At 38.6% G+C, this 23,812-nt stretch overlaps 2 protein-coding genes across 5 annotated transcripts in view; both read right to left on the reverse strand.

Annotated features, from left to right (window-relative positions):
* egfra (epidermal growth factor receptor a (erythroblastic leukemia viral (v-erb-b) oncogene homolog, avian)) overlaps positions 1 to 3,560 on the reverse strand; it is a 164,269-nt gene extending 160,709 nt beyond the window's left edge. The window contains exons 1-2 of the mRNA XM_061979254.2: positions 3,396 to 3,560; positions 1,514 to 1,714 (exon numbers count right to left, since the gene is read on the reverse strand). The gene's annotated coding sequence lies outside the window, so the exon portion shown is untranslated. The remainder of the gene's footprint in view (positions 1 to 1,513; positions 1,715 to 3,395) is intronic.
* A 3,273-nt stretch (positions 3,561 to 6,833) lies between these two features.
* Positions 6,834 to 23,812, reverse strand: part of amph (amphiphysin) — a 52,985-nt gene continuing 36,006 nt past the window's right edge. For 2 of the 4 annotated variants that reach the window (XM_061979252.2, XM_061979250.2), the window contains exons 15-21: positions 19,514 to 21,427; positions 19,117 to 19,161; positions 18,870 to 18,983; positions 12,680 to 12,733; positions 12,342 to 12,530; positions 7,743 to 7,844; positions 6,834 to 7,664 (exon numbers count right to left, since the gene is read on the reverse strand). In XM_061979252.2, the coding sequence (XP_061835236.2) occupies positions 7,560 to 7,664; positions 7,743 to 7,844; positions 12,342 to 12,530; positions 12,680 to 12,733; positions 18,870 to 18,983; positions 19,117 to 19,161; positions 19,514 to 21,427 (2,523 nt within the window). In that variant the 3' untranslated portion in view covers positions 6,834 to 7,559. The remainder of the gene's footprint in view (positions 7,665 to 7,742; positions 7,845 to 12,341; positions 12,531 to 12,679; positions 12,734 to 18,869; positions 18,984 to 19,116; positions 19,162 to 19,513; positions 21,428 to 23,812) is intronic. The other 2 variants (XM_061979253.2, XM_061979251.2) reach the window with 2 other exon arrangements.

Below are 23,812 nucleotides of genomic sequence, written 5' to 3' on the forward strand. Positions count from 1 at the left end.
AACAATGTCATTATTTTTTTTTTCAAATGGATTAATCATGAGCTAAAAAAATACAATTGTTAACCACACTTTCAATGATATGTTACGCGGTGCATTGTTTGTAAACTTTCGGTGCTGTCTGACATGTTGCTTTGTCGTCGGTCACAAACGAGAACGGTACTCTCATATTACGTCATCACAGAAATTTCGCAAGATTAGAGCGGCCATATTTCATAGTAGCAACCAACTCATGACTTTCTAACCGGGCAGCGAGTTTAGAAACCCTAGCGCACAGATGACCACGGCCTGCGCCCATTTGATTGGTCGCTGCAAAGTCACTCGCTTGTGCCTTGAGTACGCCACCTTCGGTGGCGGAAGGAAACACAACTCTACTTTTACTAATAGATTACGTGCATAACTTGCAAAAACTTGCAAAATGGCCAAAATCTGTAGTTTTTCTCACAGAGATCTCTATGATGAGCTCTACAACAAAAACTACAGAATGGCGGCCAAACGTAGCTATGCCCTCAATTAGAGATGTCTGATATATCGGCCGATAAATGCGTTAAAATGTAATATCGGAAATGATCGGTATCGGGTTTTTTTTGTTTTTTTTTATTTTTTTATTAAATCAACATAAAAAACACAAGATACACTTACAATTAGTGCACCAACCCAAAAAACCTCCCTCCCCCATTCACACAAAAGGGTTGTTTCTTTCTGTTATTAATATTCTGGTTCCTACATTATATATCAATATATATCAATACAGTTTGCAAGGGATACAGTCCGTAAGCACACATGATTGTGCGTGTTGCTGGTCCACTAATAGTACTAACCTTTAAGAGTTAATTTTACTCATTTTCATTAATTACTAGTTTCTATGTAACTGTTTTTATATTGTTTTACTTTCTTTTTTATTCAAGAAAATGTTTTTAATTTATTTATCCTATTTTATTATTATTTTTAAAAAGTACCTTATCTTCACCATACCTGGTTGTCCAAATTAGGCATAATAATGTGTTAATTCCACGACTGCATATATCAGTTGATATCGGTATCGGTTGATATCGGTATCGGTAATTAAAGAGTTGGACAATATCGGAATATCGGATATCGGCAAAAAGCCATTATCGACCATCCCTACCCTCAATCTATACATTATAAATCTATGCGGTCTCAATTGTGACATTAGAAGGAAATGAGTGCTGAAGTTATAAACCACGTTATAATGAACACAATAGCGGATAAATACACAAAATACAATAAATGTATTTTAAATTGTAATCCAATTGTGGCATCTTTACAACATATTTTTCTGCAACTCTACAGGATTAGTTTTCTTTTTGTATCCTGATTACAGAAACCTGATTGAATTATAATAGCCAATTCATGTACCTATTGGGTGTTATTGTAGCCTATATAAACCAAACCAGTGGTTTTCAGGGAGTCTTTAACTGGGAGTGGCCCTAAATCATAACTTACACCAGAAAAATACATGCAGGCATGGTTTTATAGCTTTTGTCAAACTTACCCTGAAGGCGTTCTGACATCCAGTGTTTGGATAAGTTCTAAGCTTCCTCCGAGTTAGCTGGGAGGATGTTTCAAAGTCTTTCAACCATTTGTGTACCTCATCTTCGGAGGTAATTCTTCATTTAATTTGGGCCCTAAATTTACCTTCTCCACTCTCCTCATAGGTGCATACCAAGTGGCCGTAGCCCTCAGGTAGCAGTTTCTGAAAGAAACAAAGAAAGTAAGAAATCTTAGTGAATGTCTAACGTTAGATGACCTATATTGTTTAAGCACCGTCTACAACACATATCAACTGTCTGTCGAACAAACTTAAATCATCAGAGTTCCTAATAGTTTCTGAAGGAAAACAGCATTACAGCTTCTGATATCTGTATCATGAATCAATTTAAGTGGACCCCGACTTAAACAAGTTGAAAAACTTATTCGGGTGTTACCATTTAGTGGTCAATTTTACGGAATATGTACTTCACTGTGCAACCTACTGATAAAAGTCTCAATCAATCAAGAAGAACCCGCGTTTTCACAACAAAGGGCCACATAGCGATAGCATAGACTACAGCAGGGGTGTCAAACTCATTTTAGCTCAGAGGCCGCATGGAGGAAAATCTATTCCCAAGTGGGCCGGGATGGTAAAATCATGGCATGACAACTTAAAAATAAAGACAACTCCATGTTGTTTAATTTGTTTTACTTTGGCATACTTGCCAACCCTCCCGGATTTTCCGGGAGACTCCCGAAATTCAGCACCTCTCCCGAAAACCTCCCGGGACAAATTTTCTCCCGAAAATCTCCCGAAATTCAGGCGGACTCAGGTCCTCCACAATATAAAAAAGCGTACCTGCCCAATGACGTTATAACTGTAGAATGATGGAGGGCGAGTTCTTGGTTTCTTATGTGGGTTTATTGTTAGGCAGTTTCATTAACGTCCTCCCAGCGCGGCAACAACACACAACAACAGCAGTCACTTTTTTGTATACCGTAAAACAGTTTGTCTGCCGTAAACAGCAATGTTGTGACACTCTTAAACAGGACAATACTGCCATCTAGTGCATTTGATGAAAGCACTTTTGTGCGTGCCACACAGCAATGCATCAGAGCGGGTGTTCAGCATGGTTCGAAAAATAGTGACAGAGAATAGAACAAGGATGGACAATCCAACCCTTAACTCAACAATGAGTAGATGAGTGTTATGTGTGTGTATATGTGTAAATAAATGAACACTGAAATTCAAGTATTTATTTTATATATATATATATATATATATATATATATATATATATCTAGAATTCACTGAACGTCAAGTATTTCTTATATATATATATATATATATATATATATATATATATATATATATATATATATATATATGAAATACTTGACTTGGTGAATTCTTGCTGTAAATATACCCCTCCCCTTTTAGCCACGCTCATCACGTGGGCCGGGTAAAACCTGTTCGCGGGCCTGATCCGGCCCGCAGGCCGTACATTTGACACCCCTGGAGTAGAGCATGCAGTTGGCAATCACGATTTAATCCTATTTAACAGTATTAATATCATAGATAGATAGATAGATAGATAGATAGATAGATAGATAGATAGATAGATAGATAGAACTTTATTGATTCCTTCAGAAGAGTTCCTTCGGGAAAATTAAAATTCCAGCAGCAGTGTACAGAATTGAGATCGAATTTAAAAAGTAAAAAGTAAATAATGGGGGTATAAATGGAAATAAGATACAAAATATAACAATACAAATAAAAATAAAAAGCAACAATAAGAATACAAATATAACAGTAAAAATAAGAACATAACAAGAGAAACTAGGCAGTAGTGACCATGTTATGAAAATATATTGCACTGTCATGGAAAACACTTCTAACCTACCCCTAAAATTGGATGTTCAACGTCGCTGCTTCCTGGCTGCTGGCAGTGTGTCGAAGTTGCATTTGGCGTGATGACGACGACAATGTTGTCAACTTTTCATCACGTCTTTACCTTAAGAATGCTTCCTTCATTCAGCAGGTGTCATAATGAACAAGACAGCGATTCATTTTCCCTCAGCGACCGATGGGGGGAAAGTGGCGCACTGCATGAGAAATCAGCGAAAACAGACAGAAGAAGAAGAAAGGATTTTGCAGCAACCAATCAAATGAGCTCCGGGGAGCAAGGGGGCGTGGTCATCCCTGCTGTGCGCTAGGCTTTCTAAACTCGCTTACCTCTCTATACACAGCTCTGCCTAGTATGTGCTTCTACTGCCACCTAGTGTCTACTTTTTTTATTTTTCTTATATCACGACCCTTATCTAACTTTGGAGATTCACGGTACATTTTTATATTGTGTTTATACTGATGACTGTTTGTGGTTCTAATGTAAGGACAGGTTGCTGAATCCATCCTATTTGGGTTCCAAATCAACCTTAAGAAAGTCAGTGACTTCACTATAAAAGTGGGTGACATTGTTATCACCAGGAAAGATGAGGTCACCTACCTAAGTTCCATTCTAGAGGCTAATCTTTCCTGTGATAAAATGGCAACCAAGGTCATCAAAAAAGTCAACCAACGAACGAGATTTCTCTACAGAATCTCCTCTCTGGTCAATAAAAGCACCATGAAGATTTTAGCGGGAACTCTCGTTCAACCCTTTTTCGATTACGCTTGCACCTCGTACCCTAGCACCTCCAAAACCCTCAAATCTAAACTCCAAACATCCCAGAACAAGCTAGTCAGATTACTTTTAGACCTCCACCCCAGATCACACCTCACTTCTACCCACTTCTCCAAAGTGGGCTGGCTCAGGGTGGAGGACAGAGTAAAACAACTTGCACTGAGCCTAGTCTATAAAATCCACTACACCTCCCTGATACCGAAGTACATGTCAAACTACTTCCAGAACGTAAATGACCGCCATAACCACAACACCAGGGGGAGCTCCACAAACCACGTTAAACCCAGATTCCATCTAACAAAGGTCTTAACTCATTCTCCTTCTATGCCACATCAATATGGAATGCAACCCCAACAGGTGTAAAAAGTGCTTCTCTATCCTCCTTCAAAACCGCACTAAAAGAACACCTTCAGGCAACTTCAACCCTAGACTAACACCCTCCCCCCACCACATCCCACCTCCTCGGATTGTAAATAATCAAATGTATATACTTGTTCTTATGCTATCTGAACTCACTATGTTCACTGCTCGCTGTACATATCCTACCAAGTCAGACCTACACTGTTTCAATGTCCATTTCTCTGATGATGCAATTGTTGATGACTGAAGAAGTGCTGATATCAACCAAACCTAACCCACTGTCCGAACCCCCCCCTCCACATCCCACCCCCCGGATTGTAAATAATGTAAATAATTCAATATACTCTGATGATTAACTTGTGTGATGACTGTATTATGCTGATTGTATATATTTATTACATTAATTGATTAACGTGGACCCCGACTTAAACAAGTTGAAAAACTTATTCGGGTGTTACCATTTAGTGGTCAATTGTACGGAATATGTACTGTACTGTGCAATCTACTAATAAAAGTTTCAATGAATCAATGCGGACCCTCTTTTCCATAATTGGACCCAAAAAATAGTGTCACCAAGTGGTTCTTCAGTACGATTGGGAGGCACTTGAGTTGGTCAAAGGCGAGCAGAGATCTGGCATTGTATGTTTTTTAACTGGTTAGCAAGGTGGTGATTAAAGTATTCAGAGAATGGCCTCACTCACATGGTACGGGTGAGTTTGCTTGCCATGCTAACGTGCACTGTCTGTGTACAGTTGTTGGGTCACCTCCCTGTAACCCAGACCTGGGCAAATTGTGTGCCTGCAGCTTAGCCATTTTGTGCCCGGCAGCACATCCATTATGGGAGGGGAGATCGATCTCCGGTGTTTACAAAGTCAGCACAGCCATGCTGCTGTTAGCTACTGCGGCCCGTTAAGCTTTTGAATCTGGCCCACCGGACATTCCCAAATCATTTTTTTAGATCTTTAAGATGGAAACTGTAGCCGCCATTATGATGTGCAGTGATGTTTTCAAATTAGCGTAAGTCTTGAACTATTTCAATGGTTGGAATCTGCGCTTTTGCATGATATACTAGTTACTATGGTCATTAGGGCTGCGAATCTTTGGGTGTCCCACGATTCGATTTAATATCGATTCTTGGGGTCACGATTCGATTCTAAATTGGTTTTTTTTTCCGATTCAACGTGATTCTCGATTCAAAAACGATATTTTCCCGATTCAAAACGATTCTCTATTCATTCAATACATAGGATTTCAGCAGGATCTACCCCAGTCTGCTGACATGCAAGCAGAGTAGTAGATTTTTGTAAAAAGCTTTTATAATTGTAAAGGACAATGTTTTATCAACTGATTGCAGTAATGTAAATTTGCTTTAACTATTAAATGAACCAAAAATATGACTCATTTTATCTTTGTGAAAATATTGGACACAGTGTGTTGTCAAGCTTATGAGATGCAAGTGTAAGCCACTGTGACACTATTGTTCTTTTTTTTTTTATAAATGTCTAATGATAATGTCAATGAGGGATTTTTAATCACTGCTATGTTGAAATTTTAACTAATATTGATACTGTTGATAATATTCATTTTTGTTTCACTACTTTTGGTTTGTTCTGTGTCGTGTTTGTGTCTCCTCTCAATTGTTCTGTTTATTGCAGTTCTGAGTGTTGCTGGGTCGGGTTTGGTTTTGGAATTGGATTGCATTGTTATGGTATTGCTGTGTATTGTTTTGTTGGATTGATTAATTTAAAAAATAAAATAAAATGAAAAAATAAAATAAAAATAGTTTTTTTTAAAATGAGAATCGCGATTCAAATTCAAATCGATTTTTTTCCACACCCCTACTAGATGTCATGATGACTCGCCTGCTGATGGCATCATAGCGTCAAAAATGAAATGTAACCTCTTCACTTTCTCCCAGGTGAACAGATGTGGAGCACGTTAAATCCGTACATTTTGGTGTTGGCGGTGAGATATTAAACTTCTAATCTCACAACGAAAATTATCTCATTGGCTCTCCTTTGTAACTGAGCCCCACCCCCTGTTTCATCTGTTAAAGAGGCTGAGCTGTGATTGGATTTATTCTGAATTAGTCCCAGCCATCTACAAGACAAAATTTAATATGATTGGATTTAATTTCTGTCAATGTTTTCTTATCGATTTTATCGTTGACTATAATGTCACTTAATTTAGTTTTGATTTGTTATCATCTTATTTTCATCAGGGGAAAAATAGGTTGTTGATGATAACGAAGACGAAAAATATTAGTAAAGAAAATTTACACTGGTGTAATGAGACCTTATGGAAACATTTTAATCGCGACAGGTATTGATATGACAATGATACAACTTCAACATCTAATCTCAAACATACATGTGATTCAAGTCAACTAATTATATATATGTACAGTATGTATGTGCATGTATACATATATACTGTATGTATATACATACATACAATTACATATATTGCATATTGGATTTGTTGCTCTTCCCTGAATTCATACTTTGTTTCTTCATTTGAAATAACGTCATTTTCATTGTTACAAGTACAGGTTTGAATTACAATACTCTACCATTGTTGACAACAGAAGTAATTGCCGGAAGAAATTTCAAGTTTTTGCAAAACTACACTAACAGTGATGATGAAACAAGTCAGTTCACAGACACATCTTCCAACAAAATATGACCAAAGCCCCACAAATTGTGATAAACCACAGTATATCAATAGTAATTAACACAAAAATTGATGAATTATATTGGAAAGTACTTAAACACAGTGTTAACATTTTAGCGTAGATAATGTAGTACTTTTTGTTTTCCTTCCGAAATATTTTTTAGATGGGAACATGCAAAAACTAAATCAAACAATTTTGTGTTTGGTTTTCTTTAAATAGGGGAGAAAGGTCCATATTGAATCACATGAGAGTGAATGCCAGGAGGAGTCCCGCAGTGTTTCAACTAAAAGGCGTTGGTTCATGCGTCCCAGATTGCTTCTTGCTTATTTCTCCCGCCCTGAGGAGCCTTCTCACTCCAAACGCTGTGTGAAGTTTTCTGGGAAAAGTCCCTTTTGAGCTCCAGATCCGAGCACCTTCCAGTCACTTTCTTTGAATCCTGTCAGCCAGCCGGCTTCCTGCAATGACAACAGAAAAAAAAATCTATCAGGTATTTTGGCTTCATTCAGCAAAAGTTTGTGGCGCTTGCCGTTTACCTGATCTTCTACTGAGGCAGTGGGAACCACCAAAACTACGTCCCCTTGCTTCAGGTCCAGCTCATCACAGTTGGCAGCCTCAAAGTCGTGCATTGTCTCCACCTGCAGGAAACAACACAATTTAAAAGGTTTTCTGAAAAGTGCCACTTTTGATTTACAAACCCCGTTTCCATATGAGTTGGGAAATTGTGTTAGATGTAAATATAAACGGAATAAAATGATTTGCAAATCCTTTTCAACCCATATTCAATTGAATGCACTACAAAGACAACATATTTGATGTTCAAACTCATAAACTTTATTTTTTTTTTGCAAATAACAATTGACTTAGAATTTCATGGCTGCAACACGTGCCAAAGTAGATGGGAAAGGGCATGTTCACCACTGTGTTACATGGCATTTCCTTTTAACAACACTCAGTAAACGTTTGGGAACTGAGGAGACACATTTTTTAAGCTTCTTAAGTGGAATTCTTTCCCATTCTTGCTTGATGTACAGCTTAAGTTGTTCAACAGTCCGGGGGTCTCTGTTGTGGTATTTTAGGCTTCATAATGCGCCACACATTTTCAATGGGAGACAGGTCTGGACTACAGGCAGGCCAGTCTAGTACCCGCACTCTTTTACTATGAAGCCACGTTGATGTAACACGTGGCTTGGCATTGTCTTGCTGAAATAAGCAGGGGCGTCCATGGTAACGTTGCTTGGATGGCAACATATGTTGCTCCAAAACCTCTCTGTACCTTTCAGCATTAATGGCGCCTTCACAAATGTGTAAGTTACCCATGTCTTGGGCACTAATACACCCCCATACCATCACAGATGCTGGCTTTTCAACTTTGCGCCTATAACAATTCGGATGGTTCCAGTTTCCAAAAACAAGACTCGTCAGACCACAGAACACTTTTCCACTTTGTATCAGTCCATCTTAGATGAGCTCAGGTCCAGCGAAGCAGACAGCGTTTCTGGGTGTTGTTGATAAACAGTTTTCGCCTTGCATAGGAGAGTTTTAACTTGCACTTACAGATGTAGCGACCAACTGTAGTTACTGACAGTGGGTTTCTGAAGTGTTCCTGAGCCCATGTGGTGATATCCTTTACACACGGATGTCGCTTGTTGATGCAGAACAGCCTGATGGATCGAAGGTCACGGGCTTAGCTGCTAATGTGCAGTGATTTCTCCAGATTCTCTGAACCCTTTGGTGATATTACGGACTGTAGATGGTGAAATCCCTAAATTCCTTGCAATAACTGGTTGAGAAAGGTTTTTCTTAAACTGTTCAACAGTTTGCTCACGCATTTGTTGACAAAGTGGCGACCCTCGCCCCATCCTTGTTTGTGAATGACTGAGCATTTCATGGAATCTACTTTTATACCCAATCATGGCACCCACCTGTTCCAAATTTGCCTGTTCACCTGTGGGATGTTCCAAATAAGTGTTTGATGAGCATTACTCAACTTTATCAGTATTTATTGCCACCTTTCCCAACTTCTTTGTCACGTGTTGCTGGCATCAATTTCTAAAGTTATGATTATTTGCAAAAAAAAATTTTTTTTATCAGTTTGAATATCAAATATGTTGTCTTTGTAGCATATTCAACTGAATATGGGTTGAAAATTATTAGCAAATCATTGTATTTTGTTTATATTTACATCTAACACAATTTCCCAACTCATATGGAAACGGGGTTTGCAGATTGCACTTACACTCTGATATTTCAGATATACTAGAAAATAATCCAACCAGGTTGTCTGAGAGATGCTTGCAGAAGCATTCCGAATTAAAAAAAAATGTCAACACCTCGATTTACGAACCCCTCATTGTACAAATGTTTAAAGTTCCGAACCCCAGACGGCCTTAAGATATGCTTGTACAAACCTTGTCTCCATGTAGAAACGTTTCATCCATTTATTAGGCCCTTTTCCACCATAGGAACTGTAACAGGAACTTCCCCATTTACACGTAAATAATAATCCCCCTGCGTTTCCACCAAATCTACCCTGGTAGATTTAGTTCTTTAAGAACCTTTCCGTGTTCCTCCTAGCTAGGTGGGACTTTTTCTAGTGACCAGGAACCTTTTTGGAGACTGGCTGTGCTGTCGAACGCTGTTTGGTTCAAACTTAGTTTATTTTGTATTTCTACTACAACAAACTTGACACAGTAGAGAAAGAAGAATAAAATAAGCTTTTGAAATGCAGTAACTTTTGTGGGGCATCTTTGAACGCTGATCAGTAGAACCCTTTTGGAGTGTTTTTACTCAGCCGTCTTTAAACTACATACAGTTTATTAGTTTTTACAAACTTAATTTCGTTACGCAAAGCCACCAGAAGTGGACGGACTCTTTTAAACGTATTTACAGAGGAGTATGAAGCCGCACTCGAAGCGGCGACCTCAGCTGCTTACTACTCTGACTTCGATAAATGTGAAATAAAGGAGGCAGTAAACGAGTGGAACGAAGGTAAATAACATCAAATATTAACTATTTACTGTATTACATGTTGTAAAAGTAGTAGGTGACACTCCATTTGTGTAATTATTAGCTTCAGCCCGAGTGAACAGAATGCTAGTGCTAATAAGCTAACACTAAAGCTGATGTGTTTGTGTTGACGGCTTGAGATGAATCCTGACATTTATTATTTATATATTGTTATTTACAGCTGATATGGATCAAAAGTAATCACCTGACCCTCATGAATTCATCATTTACCGAGAGGACGACTTTCTGACTGTTGGACATTGCTGACAAAAGCCTGAATTTTCATGAACAATTAGGTACACTTTATTTTATAAATTGTCTCTTGATATACATGGCATCAGTGTAGAAATATAGTAAACCACTCCTCCATACGTCATCAGCCTGATTTGTAGAAACTACCCTGAACTGTGAAATGCGGTGGAAACACAAACCACACACTTCTACAGGAACCTACAGATCCAGGAACTAGAGGAAAAGGGCCTATTGTGTGCCCGGCAGCACATCCATTGTGGGCGGGCTGACCACACACCGGTGCTTACTCAGTCAGCACAGCCATGCAGTCATGTTAGCTACTGTGCTACCCTGTGTGCTTTTTAAAAGTTTTTTTTAGCCTTTTTACATAATTTTTCTACTTTTGCGAGCTCAATATGAGTCTAAAGAAAGCAATGGAAAAGCGATGTCAACACTGCCCCCCTCCCTTTATCCTCCTTTCCGTTGCACGCGAGTAACATTAAACAACAAAAGCAAAACTACACCTCAATGAAAATGCACTCCGTACTCTATACTGCACCTTGGTACTCCCATACCTTACATACTGTTTTGAAGTATGGGGGAATACTTACCACAACACAATTCATCCTCTGATCATATTACAGAAAAGAGCAGTGCGGATCATTCACAACGTTGGTTATTTAGAACATACTCATAATCTGTTTATGCAATCAAAGTTGCTCAAATTTGATGACCTTGTTAAATATAATACATTAATAATCTTATATAAAGTATTTAACAAATTATTGCCGCCTAATCTACAACGTTTTTTTATAAGACGAGTGCAGGCTCATAACTTGAGAGGCTTTGGATATTTCTTATTGCCGAGAGCTCAAACCACTCGTAAACGTTTTTGTGTGTCTGTATGCGGAGTAAAACTATGGAACAAACTGGACTTACAACACAAGCAATGCCAAACTATTAATCGATTTAAACTATTATACAAACATGGGGTCTGGTTCAAATATAGAGATGAGGGTCTTTAATTTGATCTGCTGATGTACTCTGTCTCAAAGTGTTAACATGTGCTCAATGTTTCCTTACCATTATTGCTATGTTGTCTATTACCATTGTTGATGTATTCATTATTCCTACATTGTTGATACAAATGATTGTTACAGTGTAATAATTATTGTTACCTGTGGTAATGCCACTATGATACAACATCTGTATTATAATCCTTGAACAAAGTAACAGTGAAACTCATGTGAATAATCCCTGAATGGAGGACTGGGGGTGGGATTAAATAAATTATCTTCTTCCCACTCCCTTTCAGGCAAAACTGGACAATCATGCATTACATACTATACATTACCTTTTGCACTATATTAATTTATATTATTATGTGCTGTCAACTTTGTACTTTTTTATGTCATTGCCTGAAATAAATAAATAAATGAAAAAAGAAAAAAAAATGAAAAGGGATTTTATTTTTTATTTCTACTCATTCTAGCGACCTGTCTGTTAAAGTTAAAGAGTGTGTTTCAAACTGTGAGTGCACCACAGGGCTAGTGACAGAGTGTGTGCGTGTCAGCAGGGTGGCTAAATGAGAGAGACAGTTCAGCTAGTTGTTGTTTTGACTTTGTTATTAATAAAACGTTGATCATCACCCCTTTGTTAAGTTTGTTTCATAAACAGTACTGTATGGCGCTTCATATTGTGTTCAAAATGTACAAACTTTTACTAAAATACAGACTTTTGTCAAGGCGGGAAGATATTATTCATGTTAATGTTTCTTATTGAGAAATTTGCTTCAATATACAAACATTTCTATTTTCAAACCCTGTTCAAAAAACAAGTTTGTAAAGCGAGGTTCAGCCATATGTGCATCGTATGAGTTTTGGAAAAAGTCAGACCTTGTACAGAAAGTCATCAGGGAGTCCTGCTATTCCCGCAGACGAACCCATGGGTTTGATTGATGGTTTATCAGCTGCCACGCCGTTGTCACTGATAGCTGAAGGTGAGATTATGTCCGCGTCACGATCATCATCACCTTCATTGCTGGAGGCGGGCTCAATCACCACGGATGGGATGGGCATTGTTTCCTGCCATGGAAAATCAGTTGTCAATCATTTCACAAGAGAAGTTACACCAGGGGCGCAACTCTATACTTCTTAAGCGGTATGCAAACACGTTGTTTTAGCTGCAATATAAATATTTTTATTCATTTTGCTACTGTGTGTGTAGATTTTACCGAAGTTTCATCCACAAGACTCTCTGTCTTTTCTTCCAAACCTGAAGCAGGCTCCTAAAAACACAGCGAAAATTTAAAAAAATTATTTGGTTAACAAAATATGACACAGTGACTGATGAAGACAAAAAAATGGTGACAGAAAACATGCACTTATATAAACTTTGATTAGGCTGAATCCCAATTCTCCCCTTTTATTCCTATTCTTAAACCTTCCTCGGTTTTGCGCGTTCACATCGAGTACCGTATTTTTCGGAGTATAAGTCCCACCGGAGTATAAGTCGCACCTGCCGAAAAATGCATATCAAAGAAGGAAAAAAACATATATAAGTCGCACCGGAGTATAGGTCGCATTTTTTGGGGAAATTTATTTGATGAAACCCAACACCAAGAATAGACATTTGAAAGGCAATTTAAAATAAATAAAGAATAGTGAACAACAGGCTGAATAAGTGTACGTTATATGAGGCATAAATAACCAACTGAGAACGTGCCTGGTATGTTAACGTAACATATTATGGTAAGAGTCATTCAAATAACTATAACATATAGAACATACTATACGTTTACCAAACAATCTGTCACTCCTAATCGCTAAATCCCATGAAATCTTATACGTCTAGTCTCTTACGTGAATGAGCTAAATAATATTATTTGATATTTTACGGTAATGTGTTAATAATTTCACAAATAAGTCGCTCCTGAGTATAAGTCGCACCCCCGACCAAACTATGAAAAAAACTGCGACTTATAGTCCGAAAAATACGGTAAGTACCGGTAGTGTCCTAATTCTCCTTTAAAGCAAAGGGAAGGGCTAAGTGCACATGTATAAACCTGGAGTGGTTGCAATAAGAGAAGAGCATTGAGCAGAAATCCCATCAATGTAAGTAATCATAAGGATTATTGATTTTCATAATAATGAAACTAGTGTTTTATCCGGTATTCAATCCTTTGCTACTCCACGTAAATATTGCCATGTTTTGAACATTATTTTTTATTTTTTCATGCGGCTGTAACTAACAAACTATGATGTCAGATTAGCAAGGAACTGACTTTACAAATTGTCTGCATTTTATGACTGGACAGCTGGTCTACTTTTTAAAATTTACATTCGCCATGTTCAGAATGTTGCTTTTTATTTTAAAATTGCTCGTCATGACGACCAACTAACACAAGTTATTTACATATTGTAGCTTCTAAATACTGTACGTTTTATAGCTTAGTATAGTATCTGTCTAATAGAGGTGTGTGAAATAATCGATTTTTAGATGCATCACAATTCGGACATAGACGATTCTAAAATCGATAAGTAAACGTCAATAATCTATATATTTTTTGTAAATAAAGTAATGCAGAGAGTTATAGCATTTGGCTGACTGCAGCGAGCCACCTCCTTGAGACATACGACCAGCTCATTTATTAAAGGGCACTAATGTTCCAGTTTTGCACACTCTTCCATTAAAGGCCTACTGAAACCCACTACTACCGACCAGTGTTGGGTTAGTTACTGAAAAACAGTAACTAGTTATAGTTACTGGTTACTTCATTTCAAAAGTAACTCAGTTACTAACTCAGTTACTTACACCAAAAAGTAATGCGTTACTGTGAAAAGTAACTAGTTACTTCTTTTTTTCTTCTTCTTTTTTTTAAAGCTCCAATTAATGCCCTTTTAGCCTTTATTTCAGTACTGTTATTGCACTGGAGAATAATACAATCTGTTGATCAACTTGACATACATTTGTATCACTGAACTCTGCTAAGCAATGTGGTCGACATACAACACACAAAGACAAAGATATGTTACAAAGGCCAATTTGTTTCTGGCCAGAACAAATTGACAAAACTATTTTAAATAGCTGCAACATAACATACATAAGTAACAAACAGCATAATAACAGCATAGCTGTAAAGCAAGAAAGGCACACATTACATACACAAAGCCTAACCAGGCATTTTTTCCTCAAGAAATTCTGACACAAAATCATGTCTGAAGCCCAGAACACTCTACACATTTCCCCAGTTTTAGTTTAGAGATAAGGAAAGATTGGCCTGGCCCACTAGCATCCCTCTTTATGATTGACAGAGTGTGTGTACCTTCAGTTCTGAAAGATGAGCAGAGGCAGAGTTAATCCTTACATGGTGAAGTGTCATTGGAGTCTCTGTCTCTCTTTACTAGCTTCGTCGAAGCATGTTGCTATGTAGCTTGTTTCAGCAGATTTGAATTGCTGTTTTGGGCAGTAGATGGGATCTTTGATCCAAAGCACAATTTACATTTAACTAAATTGTTATTTTCTTTGTGCTCGACAAAAGAAAAGAAGTGAAAATATCTCCATGTTAGCAAACTCGACTTCTGGCTCCGCCATGATCAGACACGCCCCCCTCCCCACTCTCCTCCCTCCACACACTCACACACAGAGCGCGTGTCTCTCTTTCTTCTCCGGCTTGTGACACAAGAAGAATCAGAACGATGACACAGCAGCCCTCCGATAAAACACACTTTATACGACAAAAAAAGTAACGTAAAATAACGCAGTAACGCATCATGTAGTAACGGTAACTGAATTACTGAATATAAAAAAATAACGCGTTAGATTACTAGTTACCGCCGAATCTAACGGCGTTACAGTAACGCGTTACTTTGTAACGCTTTAGTCCCAACACTGCTACCGACCACGCAGTCTGATAGTTTATATATCAATGATGAAATCTTAACATTGCAACACATGCCAATACGGCCGGGTTAGCTTACTTAAAATGTAATTTTAAATTTTGCGCGAAATATCCTGCTGAAAACGTCTCGGTATGATGACGCCTGCGCGTGACGTCACGGATTGTAGAGATCATGTTGGGACAGCATGGTGGCCCGCTATTAAGTCGTCTGTTTTCATCGCAAAATTCCACAGTATTCTGGACATCTGTGTTGGTAAATCTTTTGCAATTTGTTCAATAAACAATGGAAACAGCAAAGAAGAAAGCTGTAGGTGGGAAGTGGTGTATTGCGGCAGGTGTTGTGCCGGATAACGCACCCCCGCCGTAGAATGCACCCCCTGACTGTTGTGCCGGATAACACAGCCGGTGTTTCATTGTTTACATTCCCGGAAGATGACAGTCAAGCTTTACCATTGGCCTGTGGAGACCTGGGACAACAGAGACTCTTACCAGGAGGACTTTGAGTTGGATACGCAGACGCGGTACCGTGAGTACGCATGCAGCTGCGGCTTCCAAACATTTGATCGCTTGCCCGTACCTGCGTGCCGCTATGTGCATGTCACGTACGTAACTTTGGGGACTTTGGGGAAATATATGTGCTGTATGAACTTTGGGGAGGTGAACGGTACTTTGGGCTGTGGGATTGAGTGTGTTGTGCAGGTGTTTGAGTTGTATTGGGGGGAGGTGTTTGTTATGCGGGATTAATTTGTGGCATATTAAATATAAGCCTGGTTGTGTTGTGGCTAATAGAGTATATATATGTCTTGTGTTTATTTACTGTTTTAGTCATTCCCAGCTGAATATCAGGTCCCACCCGCCTCTCACAGCCTCTTCCCTATCTGAATCGCGCCCACTGTCCTTCACTCTCACTTTCCTCATCCACGAATCTTTCATCCTCGCTCAAATTAATGGGGTAATCGTCGCTGTCTCGGTCCGAATCGCTCTCGCTGCTGGTCGCCATGATTGTAAACAATGTGCAGATGTGAGGAGCTCCACAACCGGTGACGTCACGCGCATATCGTCTGCTACTTCCGGTACAGGCAAGGCTTTTTTATCAGCGACCAAAAGTTGCGAACTTTATCGTCGATGTTCTCTACTAAATCCTTTCAGCAAAAATATGGCAATATCGCGAAATGATCAAGTATGACACATAGAGTGGACCTGCTATCCCCGTTTAAATAAGAAAATCGCATTTCAGTAGGCCTTTAATGTAATAAATGTCATGGGAATTTCTTATTGGAAGTTGCAAAGTGATAAAGGCTTATTTAGTGAAACAAAAATAAATGGAAAACTGCATGAATATACATAACTTAAAGATGCATCAATAATTGATTTTTAATCGAATCGTAAGGTGGCCAAAGATTCCCACCTCTACTGTCTAATAACTGTGTAATGTAGTACATGGTAATGTAGTATGTTTACTACTTAGGTCACAGCCACTAAGTCGCTTGACGTAATGACGTAGTGGGAAACGAGTGGCGTCTCATTCCTTATGGCGTGTTTTCCATCACTAGGTCTTAGTGCTCTCTTTCAAAGGGTGAGTGTTAGGGGTCAAATGAAAACTGCACTATTTTAGGAATTTTGCTTATCATCCATAATCCATATGTGATTTTTTAAAAACAACAACAATGTATTTCTCTTTTCTGTGCTTTATAGATAGTTAAAAATCGCTAGCATTAGGCGGCTAACAATGCAGGAACGTTCGCTTCGAAAGCGCTCTTCAAAAAAAAAAGAGGCCAACAACACTTGTCATGACCTGCTTATTAACCAAGGTAAGCAACAGTGTTATTGTAAGAGCAAACAGAAGAGGAACTACTTTTCTGTTGTCGGGCTACTGTCAAGAACCGAGAGGTACAGTAATGCTAGCTATTGAACTTGCTGCTGAAAAGCCTTTGAGTTTGTAAGTTTAAAACCCAATAATTTAACACGCTACCAGCTAAACATACGGACGGACTGAATCAGTAGAAATACTGGCTCTCAACTCGACAACATTGCTAGGATGATCCTTGTATCCTCACATAATTTTTCCTCTGAGTAGTGAGGACTATGCTGAATTTACCAGCTAAACGGGGAGCACAAGTTTTGTGCTGAAAGATACAACCATCCCATCCGTCGGCATCCCAGGATCCCGCACTGATATTGATAAAAATATCGGGTTGATATCAGCAAAAAACAAATATCAGATTATATCGGCTTGGTATCATCGAAAATCTCTAATAGAAGTGTTCCGATACAGCCGGTCCTTAAGCACATTTACTTGTGCAAAGCTGAACAGCCAGTTAACATCTAAATGTCCTCCAATAAACACACATGGTTGGTCTTCTCTTGTATTTTAGTCAAGTTATTTACAAAAGGTAAACACGGAAGGCTATAGGCTACCAGGAGCTAGCAGCTACAAAACAGTTAAACAAATAAATAGCACACAAGCTAAACATACTTAATAAGTGTTCTTAATTGAACAATATTGTCTAAAACAAGACGTGTCAATACAAACAAGTATCAAATCATTATAGTTGCATATTACTTACACATACAAAGTCTCAGACGCAGATGCGTATTAGAAAGTATCCAGTAACAAACCTGACCGCATCATTCAACTTACTGCGTTAATGAATTGTTGTGGTCACTAGGTGTCGCCAAAAAACAATTATCACTCCACTTTAACGTAAAGACAGCAAAAGTCTATTCCAGACAGTTTTTAATAAATTGGTTCATGTTTTTTAATGTTTACTATTGTTCTCTGTTTGACAAAATGTACTTGATCAAGCCTTTTCTAACATTCTACACAACAAAATAAGAAAAGTATGTATGATTCGACTTAATATGGGATCAGCCATTACTCAAAGCTCCAATATCGGCATTGGAAGTGAAAAAGTTGTATTGGGACACCCCTATTTGTTATGTTCTTATTTTGACAATGAAACGTTTAGCACTTAGCAATAGTGCTACATGATGCTTAGTGTTTCTGCTTAACGCCCCAGCTTCTAAAACTCGTGGCTTATCCTACGTGTATTCAGGTTGCTGTTGACGGAAGTAGCGTTTGTTGCTATGCGCTCTGTGAAATCATTGGCTCAAAAAAGAAGTTGCCTTAAAATGACCAAAATATTGTAATTATTACATGTTATCGTGTATTTAACCATGTTTCTACAAGATGAACATAAAATGTTGGAGGTTTTTTTAGAGAGAGATTTATAAGCGGAATAGGTGAGTTTCCATTACCTTCATTTTGGGTTACCTCGTGATAGCAGTTTTTTACTATTTAGAACACAGAAAATTGAAACGTGTGTGCAATTGGGATTCAGACCTACTGTGGAGTCTGTTACTTTGTGTGGTGCAAAACAAATATACATCAAGTGTAAAGTGGCTGTTCCTAGATATTCATTAGTAGAATACTTTAAAAAATAAAATAAAATGAAATTGATGAAGATGATATGCAAGATCATTGAGGCTAAATTTTTAATGATTTGATAAATATTTTACTCACAGTAGGTTTCTCTTCCTTTGAAGAGGCAAAATCTTCTGCTGTATCCTCTTCGCCAGCAGTGGCTGCAGGAGTTGACATCTCAGCGTTTTCCAATGAGTCAACTTTTACTTCATTCTTGTTCAAAATGTGCGAAAAAGATACATTTCAGTGTATGCATTCCTTTGACATTCAACTTTAAGGAATTTTAGAAATGATGAATAACTAAAGAGAAGAAATGTCAGTGGAATGAATCAAACTGATTACTCACCGTTGTATTAAATTCTGCCAAGAATGGTGGGCCAGTAGCATCCGTCTGAGTGCATGTTTGAAATTAAACCGGAAGAATTTCAAATGGTAATAAAAACTAAGTTAGACGTGCATTTTGGTCTAAAAGGAGCAGAGGAAATGCAATTAGGAAGTTACAGGGAAAGGAGGAACATGCTTAAGAGATCACCTGTAAAAAATAAATCCCATCAAATGCTAGAGCCAACCTAAATCAAATGTCAGAAACAGAAAGTCTTAAGAGGAGAAGGTGATGTAGGGGTGTTCTCAGAGGAAGCAAGCACAATAAAGGGCTGGAGTGGAATCAGCTTTGGAGTCATTGGGTGGGTTCAACTGACGTCTACTTGCTGCCAATCTACCACACTAAAAATATGACCATGTACCTCTTCCTTTTCTTTAGCTACATCTTGGTACAACTTTCCAAATCTCAGGTTTGCAGCCTCATCTTCGGACATGTCGGAACTTTCTGGTTCCTTGCGAATTTTGGGAACATTTACATGTTGAACTTCTGTGGTTGACGTTGGGTGTTTGATAGGAGGATCAAAGCCGCTGGTCTTGCTAACTTGCTTCCAGGATACATCAGCATCCACCACAGCGTCTGGAGCTGCTGAAGGAACACTGTTGGGGAAAGGATTCCACCCGACTCCTCCATCTCCGGAGTCCACAAAACAGTTATCTCCTGAGCTGTCTAATTTAAAACAATCTGACTTCTCTCCAATCTGTGTTTCGGCAAATGGATCCGAATCAAACGCCACTCCTCCAATCTGCGTTTCGGCAAAATGATCAGAATCAAACGCCCCGCCTCCAGTCTGTGTTTCGGCAAAAGGATCAGAATCAAACGCCCCGTCTCCAGTCTGTGTTTCGGCAAAAGGATCAGAATCAAACACCCCTCCTCCAATCTGTGTTTCGGCAAAAGGATCAGAATCAAACGCCCCTACTCCAATCTGTGTTTCGGCAAAAGGATCAGAATCAAACACCCCTCCTCCAATCTGTGTTTCGGCAAAAGGATCAGAATCAAACGCCCCTCCTCCAATCTCTATTTCGGCAAAAGGATCAGAATCCAACGCACTCTGTTTCTGTGCTTCGGCAAAAGGATCAGAATTAAACGCCCCTCCTCCAATTTGTGTTTCGGCAAAAGGATCAGAGTCAAACGCACTCTGTCCCTGTGTTTCGGCAAATGGATCAGAATCATACGCATCTCCTCCCTGCATTTTGGTAAGGTTTAGTGAATTAAAAGTACCCTCTCTCCGTGTTTCAGTTATATTTAGTGAATCAAAGGCTTCCTCCCCCGGTGTTTTGGCAAAAGGATCAGAATCAAACGCACCTCCTCCCTGTGTTTCGGCAAAATAATCTGAATCCAGTGCCCCCACTACCTGTGTTTCAGTTAGGTTGAGTGAATCAAATTCCCCGCCTCCCTGTTTTTCGGCTAAATGATCAGTTTCAAATGCCCACCCTCCCTGTGTTTCAGCAAAAGGACCAGAATCAAACACACCCTCTCCATGTGTTTCGGCAATATGATCAGAATCAAACACTCCTTCTCCCTGTGTTTCATTTGGGTTTGGTGAATCCCCTGACATTAAAAGTGCCTGTTTTGTTTTTTGTTCTTCTGCAGGTTTCTTATTTTTCTTTGTTTCAGCACTGCTTCTACTTTCTGTGACATTCTCATCTTCTCCTTCTGCAGTTCTAACAGCAGGGATGTCTTCTCGTGAAGGCTCATCGTCTGCACTTGCCCAGCCACCTGCCTGAACTCCATCTCCCCATTCTTCAGCAGTTTCATATTCAGATCCGGAGCCATCGGGAGACTTGGACCACTTCAGTTGTCCGGAGCAGTCCTCAATCTGTTCACCATATTCATTAGTAAAAATGAGCCCAGGGGTAGATTTCCTGCGGTCTCCCTCCCCTGATTTATTTCTCTCTAAGACTGTCTGACCTGTTTCAGTTTCATCATCAGCACCATAGAGATGTTTGGTGTTTGTTTGAGAAGGGTCTTCCCAGCTGCTAACCTCATCCTCAGCTGCTTCACTGTCCTGAAGTGGAGGAGAAGGTGTGGTTCTATCTCCAGGCAGTTGTGGACCGTCTCCTGTGGCCCAATGAGGATCTTCCGCTTGATCGCCACTCTCTGCCCCTTCAGGAGCACTCTCTGCCCCTTCAGGAGCACTCTCTGCCCCTTCAGGAGCACTCTCTGCCCCTTCAGGAGCAGCAGTGTCCTCAGCAGTGTCTTCAGCTCCTGCAGCAGTCTCTCCATTGGCTGAACCAAAGTCAGCTGACCAGTCTGCGACAAATCCGCTTTCTTCAGCCTGACAGGACAAATGGAATGGTTTAGGGTTCAAGTTCGACGAAGCTAAGAATCACGCTTGGAATGTCTGACTATGTTTCTAATTGTGTTTGCGGCCTATTTACAACGAATGCTGGGTAATAATCTTAATTCTTTATTATTTCTTAAATTTTTTTCAATTCCTTCATTGATTTTTGGGAAAATATTTGAATCCCAAACAACTACTCCAGATTTCCTGTTAAGTGAGTACAGTGGAACCTCGATTTACTGTACAAACTACTAGGGATGTCAAAAAAAAAATATTTTTGATTTAATCATCATTGTTGTTCGTAACGATTGTTAATCAATTTTAAAAAATCGATTAAAAAAAAAAATAAATAAAAAAAAAAATATATATATATATATATATATATATATATTTTTTTTTTTTTTTTTTTTTTTTTTTTAATGTTAGGTCAGGAAAAAACACACAGGCTATTTCATCCCTACAAGCCTGTTTCGCAGGTTTCCCTGCTCTTCAGGGGATTTTTATAGAAGAGCAGGGAAACCTGCGAAACAGGCTTGTAGAGATGAAATAGCCTCTGTAGTTTTTCCTGACCTAACGTATATTCCACTCTACCCCGGTATTGAGCACTGTATAACAGATAAACCACAGTAACCTCAACTATATATATATATATATATATATATATATATATATATATATATATATATATATATATATATATATATATATATATATATATATATATATATATACATATATATACACACGTTAGGTCAGGAAAAAACACACAGGCTATTTCATCCCTACAAGCCTGTTTCGCGGGTTTCTCGGCTCTTCAGGGGATTTTATAGAAGAGCAGGGAAACCTGCGAAACAGGCTTGTAGAGATAAAATAGCTTCTGTAGTTTTTCCTGACCTAACGTATATTGCACTCTACCCCTGTATTGAGCACTGTATAACGGATAAACCACAGTAACCTCAACTATAAATATATATATATATATATATATATATATATATATTTATTTTTTTAATCTATCCTGTCGAGTCACTCTGGCAAATCATATTGTTGATGTACATGCCTATATCTGCTGTACATATTTACTTTAGAGAAAAAAAGTGTGGGATATTTCTCTTGTTGCCTTGTTTGTATTTGATTTTTTTAAATGGTTGGATAGAATTTTATAAAGTAAAACCAGTTTTTTTAATGTAATATATAAACTTATCAGAGGTTTATCTATTTTATGCGGGAATGTACTTAATCAGAGAACTGGCACCCAATGTTATGAAAAAGTATTGATTTTGAATTGAGAATCGTTTTAAATCTAGAATCGATTCTAAATCGAATCGTATCGAATTGTGTAGTGACCAAAGATTCACAGCCCTACAAACTACAGACTGAAAAAATATGCTCTGGTGTACAATCGATCTCTAGGGCTCATTCAGTCAGCAGTGCAGTGCTGTCATTAACCACTGTCCTAATTGCTACTTTGTCTGTGTTTTCAGTGTTTTTTTTAGTCTTTTTACAACAATTTCTAGTTTTGCCAACTCAAGATGAGCCCCAAAGAAAGCAATGGACAACTGATATGTGGTTTGAAACATTTAGGAACTCACAGCACTGTCGACACCGTTTTGTCTACACCAGGGATGTCAAACGTACGGCCCGCGAACAGGTCTTTTCCGGCCCGCACGACGAGTTTGCCAAGTATAAAAATGAGCCTCTTTTTTTTTTTTAATGAAATAAACTAAATGTGTCCACTGGATGGTACAATAGCAACCCACATGAAACTTAAAACCTGCCGTTTTATGTCTTCTGCTTTGAACACATCATTTGGCTCCCTCGTTGCCCAAAAATGTCTGTCAAACACAAGAAAAGTGAACTTAACCCTTTTGAATAGTTTTTACCTCCGTTTCTTACGGTTTGTTGAGTTGGCGCTGGATTTATACGTGGACATGACAAAGGAGGTATTTGATACCTGGAGGAGTTTACATGTTGTGTTTTTTGTTCAATCCCAGAAAGACTGTGATTTAATGTTTAATCCTGGCTTTGTCGATACACTGAGACAAAGTTTAAGCTCCTTGTGTTTTTGAAGCTGCACCAAATTCCTCAGAATTTTCAACAAACATGAAGTGTTTTGTCCAAAGGATTAGTTGTGATTTGTACGTTTTCATAATGTGCTTGTTCTATTTTTGGCCAAAGTAAAAGAAAGAAAACAACCTGGGGTTGTCTTTATTTTTAAGTTATCATGGCGTGATTTTATCATTACTGCCCACTTGGGAATAGATTTTCATCCATGCGGCCCCTGAGCTAAAATGAGTTTGAGACCCCTGGTCAGCACAATTGTTATATTTGTTTGATATACAGTACTATATGGCGCTTTTTGTGTTCGAAGTTTAGAAA

This window comes from Nerophis lumbriciformis, linkage group LG19 (assembly GCF_033978685.3).
Source record: "Nerophis lumbriciformis linkage group LG19, RoL_Nlum_v2.1, whole genome shotgun sequence".
Classification (NCBI taxonomy): Eukaryota; Metazoa; Chordata; class Actinopteri; order Syngnathiformes; family Syngnathidae; genus Nerophis; species Nerophis lumbriciformis.